General features: G+C 37.4%; 1 protein-coding gene across 1 annotated transcript in view; it reads right to left on the bottom strand.

Annotated features, from left to right (window-relative positions):
* Positions 1–12282, bottom strand: part of TBC1D19 (TBC1 domain family member 19) — a 208704-nt gene that overhangs the window by 24514 nt on the left and 171908 nt on the right. The window contains 1 exon segment of the mRNA XM_037829534.1: positions 117–149. Within this exon segment, the coding sequence (XP_037685462.1) occupies positions 117–149 (33 nt within the window).

The raw sequence follows: 12282 nt of genomic DNA, 5'->3' as shown, positions 1-12282 counted from the left end.
TTAAAAATGTTCACGTTAACTTGTTAGGTGTGTGGATGATGTGATAGAAAGTGTGATCTTTGTAACTGATTTTCTAAAGTGTAATAAAAACAATGTCTATTTTAAGGCCCACTTACCATACATTGAAAATCCATGAAAAGGGATTACGCCTAAAAAAAAAAAAAAAAGTATTTCTTTTCATTAAGTAATACAACCACCGAATTATTAGGTAAAGTTGAGAGATTAAAGCTGAAAATAAAAAGGCTTCCTATATTGCTTCTCCTTCTTTCACGAATGTCAGAAAGACTTATGACAACCAATAAGATATGTTTTTATTACCTGTAGAAGAGTACATTAGAGGTTTTCAACATATATCCAATTAACTCTTTATTGACAATTTGAAAAACTTAAAAATTTTGAATCTATGTAAACAAAAAACAGGCCAAAACCATAACAAGGCAGATGGCAGAACAAATATTTTCAGCTAAAAGAAGAGTATAACAATCTCAAAGTCAATAGATTGTCATTCCTATATATTAGAATCCAATTTGTTAAAAGACAAGTGGGCTTTTCAGGACCACTTCTTGTATACACATATTCCTTTGTAAACTTATCAAAAATTGTACCAATGGGATATGGTTTAGAAAAACTGCAGGAATATGGTACAATTTCAGTATAATCTTTGATGAGAATTGTACAAAAGTACACATACTTTTCAAAGACATCCTCAAAGCTTAATGGGATATGATAAACATCTTGTCACATTCCAAAGGAAAAATTAGAATTTATGCAATTTAGCTTCAAAACAGAAGTTCTGTTAATATACACCATCGTATTTCTAACACTGTACTAAATCAGCTTTCAAACACACTATGAAAGAAACCCGAGAAGTTTGCTTTTTTGAAAACAGTATAGAAATGCTTTATTCATAGGACATGTTCAGAGGCAAAAACTATTAGTGCTGGCAGAGACTTTAGAGCATTTAGAGCAAGTTCTAACATTGTTTCGTCTCAGTTTAAAATACTTCCAGTAACAGGGAGAACTTCGATTCCCAATTCAGCCCATTATAATTTTGAACAGGTCTATTTGGTGGAAGTAATTTCTCATACTGAGACAGACTCTGGGTCCCTGTAATCCCCACTTACTATTCTTAGTTCTTACCACAAAGGTCATGTAAAATGAATCTAATTTATCTTCTATATGAAAACCTTCAGGAACATTTGAATACACTGATAACTCATATTGCCGCTCAGCTTACCCCATCACCACCAGGTCAGTCAGTTCTAAGACCAGATGAGTTCCTTCAATTGGTCCTCAGATGAAGTGGTGTTCCCTATTCTATTTTCCTCTGGACACCACAGTACTTCAAGTGAGGTGACTAAAATCTCTAAGCATTTTTTCTCCCCACACACCCATAGCTAGGACACACTGCACTTGTACAGTTGTTTCTGGACCTAAGTAAAGGATTATATTCTTACCCTATTCCATTTCATCTTGGGTGAACTATTCAACTTGAGAAAATCCTGGATTATCATTCTGTTATCTAAAGTGTTTCGTATCCTTTCACATCACTGGAAAATTGGACAGGTACACTATCTATGTCCTCATCTAAAGGATTATAAAAATGCTAAAGGAGACAGAGAGGAGAGACTTGTTACTGGAAGCCTCCTTCCTTATGGATATCAATTTATTAATCAGCACCCTGTTGAGAGAAGTTAAGAGCATGGACTGGTATCAGGTAGACTTTATTGAGTTCCTCTTTCTCTGTCACTTAAGAACTTTGTGGGCCTTTCAGTAAACTTCTTAATTTCTCTAGCTTAAATTTCCTTGTTTGTAAACCAGAGAAAATATAGAACCTACATAATGTGATTAAATGAGATAATGGGTGTAGCTTAACACATAGTAGGCCCTTAATAGCTGTTAATTGCTGATATTTTTATTCACAAATATTTCTTTGCATATTTCTTTCCTTTTTGTTTCTAGAAGTAATTTTATTTAAAAAAAAGTATGAGAAAAATCCAATATGATTGTGAAGTAGTATGCCAAGTCAACCTATCATCTTTAGAATTTTGTGCATCATCACTCTTTAGCTTCACAAGCTGTAATTCTCAAGATCTACCTGTTTCCATTTTCCCCTAGACTTCTAGAATACACCACAGATTCATGTTATCCAAATTTGGCTGACTCCTGTGTTGCTTAACAATTTTCTTGCTCTTCTCTATTTGATTAGCCAGTCTGTTTATTTCAAAACTTTTCCACTCTTCCAGTGTTAATTGTAGACCCCACTTCCCTCTTCATTGGGAGGATGATGCCACTGACATTTACTCTCTCACCTGTCTGTTCTTTACCTCTATAGTTCTTCTCATATTTCATCTGTTTTCTTATGTTCCTATTAATCTCAGAGGAAGACATATTCCTTTTCTTTTTCATCTTTACTGGGCTCGATAATCCTGTTTCCTTGACTTTCCCTCACAGTGGCTGGCAAACTCTCGTCAGTTCTACGGCTTGTTACAACCTGTGAGCTAACAACGGCTTCTACATTTTTAAAGGATTATTAAAAAAAGAGAAGAATATGCAACACAGACCTTTTGTCTAAAATATGTACCATCTCATCCCTTACATAAAGTTTGCCAACCCCTGCTCAGACTACTGCCCCATCAATTATCCTCCTTCCCCTTATATGCATCTTTCAACAAAGATGTACTGAGCCCCTAGTATATACCAGACAGTGTTTTAAGAGCCAGAGCTTACTTTTTAATGGGGACACACAAATAGTACTCAAATAAGTGAAATGTATGTCAGATAGTGGTAAGTGCCATGGAGAAAAATAATGGAAGGAAGAAGAATAGGGAGGAAGAGGCCATGGTTCAGGTAGGGTGGGGAGTGATAAAACTGACTGATAAAAGAGCCACTGGAGCTCCAGAGATGAGTCATGGATAAGGGGTGACCTGGAAGCCGTGGGCTTCTTGTGGTGATTGCCATAAACAAGGATAAGCTTACTGAGATTAGTTTTGATGGTCTCAAGGTAGACGGTTTTGGGGCCTGCTTCCACTCCTGCTGATGGAAGAGTGGAGGCAATGAGTGGGCTCATATATCTTCAGAACCTCCTACTTTACTTCATCCTTTTAGTCAAGGATATTAAAAATATCCTTAGATTAAAAAATAGTGGAGGCAGGGCAAGGTGGAAACATAGGGAAGTGTGGAATTTAGTTAGTCCTCTGGAGCAACTAGTAAATAACAGTAACAACTAGTAAATAGTCTGAAACATCTGTTGGGGGACATCATGACTGGACACACATCATACACCAGTTCTGGAATGGGTGGAATGGCTGAGATCACAGTGTAGGACTAAATGGAAATATCCTTATATGGATTGTGGTGGTGAATGCATAACTATGTGCTTATATCGAGAATCACTGATTGATTACTTAGGATGGATTGTTATGGTGTGTGAATAAAACTGTTTAAAAAATAAACAGAGGGATACAAGTGCTAGAGAAAATGTGGAGAGAGGTATGTACCTATTCCCTGTTGGTAGAGAAGTAGAAAAGTGCAGCCCATCTGGAAGGCAGTGTGGTGGTGGTTCCACAGGAAGTTAAGAATGGGATTGCCATATGGTCCTGCAACCTGTTATTGGGTATATACTTTGAAGAACTGAGAGCAGGGACATAACTGGACATTTGTACACCAGTGTTTATGGTGGCAGTATTCATGGTTTTTAATGGATAGAGGTGGCCCAAGGGTACATCGACTGATAAACAGAATGGTGAATTGTGGTGTATACATACAATGGAATACTGAGCAGCAACAAGAAGGAATGAAGTTGTGAGGTATGCAAATAGGTGAATGGACAGTGAGGACAGTATGTTGAGTGAAATAAGCCGGAATCAAAAAGACAACATTATAACGCATCACTAATATGGACTAACTCTAATGTGCAAACTCTGAGAATTAAATCTGAAAGCTCAGGTTATCAGGGGAAGGCTTATTGTAAAGGTTCCTAGAATGCAAGCTTTTACAGCAGTCACATCCATTCATAAGTTGTAATGGTTATTTCTAAATTCTGAGATGCTGAGCTGTTTGTGTATAACCTAGTCAGTCCCTGTAACTTTGGGTATCTGTGTGACACCTGAGACTCAGAGCCAGAGTCTGGCAGTTTTGAATGTTAGCATTACCCCATACAGCAACTGTTAAAAAAGATGAAAAAGAGATCAGACTTCAATTAGAGATATGAACAAAATGGACTTTGTTCGGACTAAGGTAAATCAGACTAAAGGGTAAAGGATGATATTGATTGTTTTAAAACTTCAACTTCGGTGTGAGACCAAAGGAAGAGATTTTGGTGCAAAATCTGTATTTTCTGTAGCACACGATATTATTTAACTTGTATCGGTCAGTTCATTCAAAAACCAGAATTACATGGGACCTTGAATAGGGGGTAAGATCTGTTTGGTTTGTACAGCAGGTTAATGTGAAGTTCCGATACATCCTAGAGCAATTAGGGCAGAGAATAAAAAGTATTTGCAAAGCCCCCTTGAGGGACTGGGGAAAAATGTGTGAAAATATTAAACTTCCTCAGCTGGGGAATTCCTGATATTCTTGCAAGCATGGTGGACTACCAGTTTCTTGCCCTTATGAAGACTGTTACTGCAAAGGAGATGCTGAGCCTACTTATAAATGTGCCTAAGAGTTACCCCCAGAGAACCTCTTTTGTTGCTCAGATGTGGCCTCTCTAAGCCAATTCTGCAGGCAAATTCACTGCCCTTCCCACTACATGGGGCATGACTCCCAGGGGTGTAAATCTACCTGGCAATGTGGGACATGACTCCTGGGGATGAGCCTCAACCCAGCATCACAGGATTGAGAGAGCCTTCTGGACCAAAAGGGGAAAGAAATGAAACAAAACACAGTTTCAGTGGCTGAGAGATTTCAAATGGAGTTGAGAGATCATTCTGGAGTTTATTCTTATGCATTATTTAGATATCCCTTTTTAGTTTTTAGTATATTAGAATAGCTAGAAAGAAATACCAACTGTTGAACTGCAACCCAGTAGCCTTGATCCTGAAGACAAACATATAACTATATAGCTTACATGGTGTACTCATGTGATTGTGAAAACCTTGTGGCTCACACTCCCTTTATCCAGTGTATGGACAGATGAGTAGAAAAATGAGAACAAAAAATTAATGACGGGGGGGTGGTAAGGAGGAGTATGAGATGTTTTGGGTGTTCTTTTTTACTTTTATTTTTATTTTTATTCTTTGGAGTAATGAAAATGTCCAAAAATTGATTGTGGTGACGAATGCACAACTATATGACGATACTGTAATCGACTGATTGTACACTTCAGATGCTTGTATGGTATGCGAATGTATCTCAATAAAATTCCATTTAAAAATAGTAATAAGAAAAAGTCCATTTTATTCCCTGGACCCTACTTTCCACTTAAACAAATTCCTAATCTTTCCTTGTAGCAAAGCTTAATTTTTAGAAACTATATTCATTCCATTTCCTTCCTCATTATATAGACACAACTCCTTGCAAACTATTTTCCACCCCTATCACTCTAACTTCTGTTTGCTAAATCCAGGAGTCTCCTTTCTCTTGATATCCTACTTAAAGGCCCACTACAACTGCGAGTTCCTTCTCAAACTTAATCACACCATGGCACTGACGACTCTATGCAGATCAGGCTCTTCGCATCTCAGAAACTTCTGCTGCTTTGTTTGTTTGCTAGTTCTTTCTTCTGCCTACCTCTTAACTACACCTTAAATACAGTTATTTTCCAAGACTCTGTCAGACTTGTTTCCCTTCTGCCCTCCTTCTACCAGTATTCTCATCATTAATCTATAATTCAAATTTTAACAGTCCAGTATCAAGAACCTCCTTCCAGACTCTATTTCTGTAAATGACTCCTCACTTCTTTGGCCATTCAGGGAAGAAATCGTTGAGTCATCTTTGCTTTCTAATTCTCCCTCAGCCCTAATACCTAAATGTGATGATGTCTCTTTCCTGTTTAAAATCCTTCACTTTTAGGATAAAGAGTACCCAACACTTCAGGATTTGGCCACAGTCTAACCTCAGACGCTTCCTTTCTATTCCCTACCAAGATTTTCCAAGCACAAGTCTAATGCTGCCAAATTGATTGCCACCCTTACAGCGACAGGCTTGGGACAAGGGCTGTAGGGAATGCTCTCCTGCCTACTCAGCACCATTCTACCCCACCCTCTCAAGATTTTAAACAATACTCATCCTAGAAAGATCTCTTCTGCAGCCCACTACTCCCCATCCCCAATTAATTCATTAGTCAGTACAGTACTCTTGTATCAGCTGACTTGTCCTGACTGATTGAGGTACCTCTCCTCCTCTATGCCCCTAGACAACCCTGTGCAGTTCTGGCTCTAGCACTTTCTAGCTGTGTGCACTTAGGTAAGTTACTTAACATGTTTCCTCAGCTAATACTGTCCTCGGACCTGGGCAAGAAGGTTTGGGCTGACAGCCCTGCTCTGGAGCTCCCTTGGCTGCATTCCTTACGCAGAACCCATGTTCTTCCTTCCAGACCACACCACAGGAACCCAGGACTATGAAATTCTCAGTCGAAAGGCCCCAGCCAGCTTCTAGGGCCTGCATGGCCTCTTCCATGGGGCCACTTTGAGGGGTGCATACCCCCAGGACTGAGAGGTGGCCAAGGGATGGCTATTTGTGGAAGGTGTAAACAGAGCTGGGATCTGCACTAGGGGCCCACATGCATGAAGCTCCTCCAAGTGTGGGGCATGGCCGGTATGAGAAGGGACTGGGGAGAAAGCAGACCAGGGACTGCCAAGGAGTCAGAGAATTCTGAATTTGAACCTGGTCATCCAGATTGTTATGAAGGTATCTTTGTCAAGGCAAGAAGACAACATGCTTTATCAGTTTATGTGGAAGATTGAGTTTCGTACCCCAGAAGAAGCATGTTAATCTTAATCCTCATTCCTGTGGGTGTGAACCTACTATAAATAGGATCTCTAGTAAGATGTTATTTTTAGTGAAGGTGTGGCCCAAATGAATGAGGGTGGGTCTTAATCTGGATTACTGGAGATCTTATAAAGAGGGCCTAGAAGTCACAGAAGTGAGAAAAGAGAGGGCACTGCCATGTGATGGAAGGCAGAGATAAATCAAGAAACCCCAAGGTTTGCCAGCAGGCAGCACCAGACAATACAGACCCCAGGGAGAAGGCAAGTCATATTAATATCTTCATTTTGGACTTCTTTTAGCCTCAAAATTATAAGCCAATACATTCTTGTAGTTTAAGCCAAAACTAGTATGTTATTTATGATAGTAGCTCAGGCAAACTAAGACAGTTTTTGGTATTGGAGAGTGGAGTGCTGCTATTACAAATACCTAAAAATGTGGAAGTGGCTTTGGAATTGGGTAATGGGCAGAGGCAGGAAGAATTCTGAGGTGCTTGATAGAAAAATCCTAGATTGCTCTGAAGAGATTGCTGGTATAGGTAAGAATATTAAAACCATTTCTCATGTGGTCTCAGAAATAAGTAAGAGCTGTAAAGAAAATTTCTATCTTCTTGGAGAACACATAATCCATCATGAAGAAAATTTTGCTAGAAATATGGATGTCAAAAGGTGCTTCCAGTAACACTTTAGAAAGAAATTATGAATGTGTTACAGGAAACTGAAAGAAAGGTGATCCTTGTGATAAAGTGGCAGAGAACTTGATGAAATTGTGTTCCAATGTTAGATGGAAGGCAGAATTTGCATCTAAATATAACATCTTAAATTTGGATACTCAGCTGAGGAGATTTCCAAGCCTTGTTTCTCCTTGTTGTTTATAGTGAAATTAGAGAGGAAAGGAATAAACTGAGGACTAAACTCTTAAGCACCAAGGAACTAGCAATTGATGATTTGGAAAATTCTCAGTCTATCCAGGTAGCATGTTCTGAGACTAGGGCCAGAAGTTGCCCTGTCAGGACCCTCCCAGAGCTTCTAGGAAGTGAGTCCCAGAGAACAAGACTTTGCATGAGGGTTTAACTGAATAACCCTTTGCTAAAGAGGGTGTAGTTGAACATTTATGTAGTCAGCCATCTCAGAGGAAGTCAGGATTGGAAATGTATTTTTCTAGGAAGGATCTGCGGAAAATCCTTTTGTCTGATGGCAATGGTTCTCTTGCACTACATGCAAACCAACAAGGTTTTTGGGAATTCTGAATAAATAATGACTATAGAAGCAGCAAGAGAAGTATTAGTCTCTAACCAGGAGATCAGGAATACAGTGTGGGCTTCCCACAAACCAGCTGGCTAACCGTAGGAAAGTCATGGAACCTCCTGAACTTCAGTTACCAGTCATTCAGCTAAAGACACTGACTATTTTTGAAGTACCATGTAACTCCAGAATTTTATGTGTAATAATTATGTTTAGAGTAAATGAAGAAAAATTTGTGATACTTGAAGAATACTAGACATTGAGGATTTTCAATGGTAAGATTCTGAACCAACTTAAAGGTCTTTTGCTTTCTAGGGTCGGAAAAAATTACACACCAGATTAGATTTGTACTGAAAGTCAGTATTCTTACTGATACTATAGTCACCAGCTCCAGTTCTATGGAGTACTCAGAACACCAAAATCCTCCAAGCACTGAAGAACCTTCTTTGAGTACTAGAGGGCTCAAAGACCACCTTTCTCCATCAAGTTGTAACTGAGAATTAAGAGTTAACAAATGATTATAGTTACTGAACCATTATATAGATGCCTTTTTACTTTCTAGTATATTCTAGAATAACCAAAAATAAATGCCGAAACTACTGAACCCAGATGCCTAGATCTTTGATAACGATACTTTACTGTATAACTATATAATCTTTACCTTGTGACTGTTAAACCTCATGATAACTTGTGACTGGCCCCGCTTGTAACCCTTTAACTTGTTTTATAACTTTGAAGTCTTGTGATCACATAGACAGCTCCTTAATTTTATTAATGAAGGAACTTAAGTCATCCCAGAACTAACCCACCCCAACTGCTAAGCTATCTTCCTAGACAAAGCTAGTTCTAACCAAAGCTAAAATTGGCCTGCCTGACACGTGCAACAGCTTAAACCTTAACCTATGGGTGACCTACACCTCATTATAATAATAAAGATTATGCCCATCATCATGTCAAGGCCACCATTTACTTACATACTTTCCATGACTAGGCATGTAATCAATCTGCACATGCTCAATCATTAAGACTATCTCTAACTTCATCATTTTGAGCCTCTATACTTGTTATCCTGAACTTGAATACTATAAAACTCAGTTACTGCAGAATGAGAAGGATTTAAGGCTCATAGGCCTTCTGTTTTCTTTGCTTTGTGTTTTGCAATAAAACTGTTTCTTCCTTTGAAACCCTGTATCATAGATTTGCTGTTATGCACATTGGACAGAGAACCCCCACATTGATAGGTTTCAAAACCTCTCTTTAGTTATTTATTTAGCTGAATCTCTTTTTCTTCCTGGGAACATCCATATTTTTCTTCCCTCTCCCTCTGCTGCTTCATTTTATTTCCTTTACTGATTATAGACCTTCAACAAATAATAAAAAAGGTTATCTGTATTTTCTAACTTGTCTACAATAAACATGTTGACATATAAAAGAAATACTAATAAAGAGAAAACTAACTTAATAAATAGAGGGCATATTTTGATGTCTTACAAAGCAGAAATATAAGTACATATTATATCTTCTTAAATACTAAATCTCAAAGCAGATTGCTATTGTACAAAATCCCTGTATTCTTACTGCAAAAACACTTTTACCTTCCTCTATTAAGCCCCTGCAGAAATATCTGACAAGCAAGTTAGGGTAGTAAGAAATTAAGACTTTGTTGTTATTATTTTCATTTTCTACAAGTATTTACTAAGGGTCTGCTAATTGTATGAAAATCCTAATGAGGAAAAGACTTTAAATTAGGAAGCTTATAAAGAATGAAACAGTGAACTGCAAAGGACCAAAAAGGGGTGCATGTATTAAGATGACTTTTGGTTAATCACACTTTCACCACATTTCCCCCAAGTTCTGAAATATATAGGTACTCTAAAAGAAGCAAGACAATAAGCTATTTGAGGCAAGGACCACATTTCATACTGTTTTATCTTCAGCACTCAGCACTATCTTCTATGAATGAGATGCTCAATCTATGTTTGTTAATGATGAAAATTTGAGCATTTATAAATATAACCAAGGTCAATAAAAACAATATTAAGGCATAAGCTTCATTTATGAATAAGTAACAAATGTATAGTATAGCAGTCTCTTAATACTGAAAGAATAAAGGCGAATGAAGTCTTAGGGACATGAATTTGAATTTTATGTGACTCCAAGCAAGTTACTAATCCTCTCTGAGTTCCTATTTTCATTTCTGAAAATGGAAATAGGACAAACTTCTTTATTGGGTTGTAGTGAAGCACAAATCAGTTAGTGTATTTAAAGTTCATCAGTGTAGTGTTTAGTACATATCAGATGCTCAATAACCTGTAGCCATTTTATGCTTTCAGAAGGAAGAGTACCACATTTAAGAATCAGCTTAAAGCTAAGAAACTGTTTCTTTTTCCATAATAGATAAGGGTACACTTCATCCGAGTCAAGATTAGTTAGGGTTTAAGAATCCAAAAAAAGGTGCATAGTCTGCTTTGCCAAAGAAGGACAAAGTCAATTCTGGCACAAAAGTAGGAGACATAAGAAGCAGTGAAGAAATCACTAGCACTCCAGGGCACATACCACCGAGAGTATTACTTTGACCTCAGAGGTTGTTATGTTCTTGGGCAGTTTTTCAAAATCCTTTCCTTTGCTTCTCCTCACTTCAGTCTTTCAAGAGTCAAGTTTCATTTACCTGGCCACCACCCAAGAGTGTACTTCTACCAGGAACAGGATGCTTAGGACACTATCTCTTAACTGGCCTCACAGTTTAACAAGTCTGCTCTGAGTGATTATTTTAAGATGCTAGCCTTTCCTTAGTCATCTGAAGGAAGTCTAAAATATTCACTATCAATTCCATTTAATATGACTAACTTTATAAAGTAATGACTTAATGGTCTTTTGACAAAACTCAGAATGGTAAACATTGTCAACAAAAATAAATCTTGAACTGGATGAGGTATAAATAGCAAATATGACTCAGAAAGTACCCCAAATATTAACATGCTTTGCATTTACAAAATATTTTCCCTTCACTTCTTCATTGTCTCCATTAATACTTAGTATTTATAGTTGTACCATCAACTCTCATATTTGATTCACTTCAATTTCACTCCAGTTGAAAGCAAATTTTTAAACTCTTTCATTTGGAATTACTTACAACAGTTTATTTAATTTGTTTGTTGAAATAATCATTTCCTCTGTTTATTCTCATTCCCCATGTAGCTTACAGGTCAGTAAGAGTAGGGATTAAACTAAACTAAACTATACTGTTTTCTAGCTATTTCTGTTATCTTTCTGAATTAGAACTTCAGAGTTTGAATTTGTTACTTTATTTCAGTAGTTAAAATTTCCCAAAACATCAGTACAAGGCCATATTTAAACACCAATCTAAAAATCAGACTTTAAATGAATTTTAAATTATAATATATTTCATTTTATGTCTAAAGTTATACTTTAAAGGACTTTGGATTATGAGATTTTAATTTATATAAAATGACAAAGTGCATTGCTATTTATCAACTTGACACTGGCAAGGAGAATTAAGATGTCATATTTTCTTTATTTCAGCCAAGAGCCTTTCTTGTTCTTTGTTGTGAGGGGCTTCCCTGTGTACTCTAGGCTGTTTAGCAGCACCCCTGGCCTCTACTCACAAGATATCAGTAGTGCTCCCCTCTAGTTGTGACAACCAAAAATGTCTTCAGACATTGCCAAAAGTTCCCTGGGAGTAAAATCATTCCTGATTGAGAACTGCTGCTCCCTGATGTTCAATAATAATTAATGATTTTCTCCTGTTTGGAGGTATTAGCAAATTGTGATGGCTGTCTATCACTTTCAATTAAGTCTCAGTCAGATCTATGTGTATTTTTTCCTATAGGCTTGGTCTCCTTGCTCTCTATTCTTGCTCCTCTATATTATTCTACATTAACTCCCTCCTTCATTCACTCACACATTCGATAATGTTTACCAAGTAGTGACTTTACACTATGCATGACTCTAGGTGTTATGTTGGTAATCAAAACTGCTAAAGAGCTCTTGTTCTCTTAGATTACATTCTAGTGACACCCTTAACCCACACAGTAGTCAGAATGATCTTTTAAAAAAGGAATTGTAGGAGAGAAGTCACCAAAGAAAG

The sequence above is a fragment of the Choloepus didactylus genome, chromosome 3 (genome assembly GCF_015220235.1).
Source record: "Choloepus didactylus isolate mChoDid1 chromosome 3, mChoDid1.pri, whole genome shotgun sequence".
NCBI lineage: Eukaryota > Metazoa > Chordata > Mammalia > Pilosa > Megalonychidae > Choloepus > Choloepus didactylus.
This window is presented reverse-complemented; position numbering and strand designations above follow the sequence as displayed.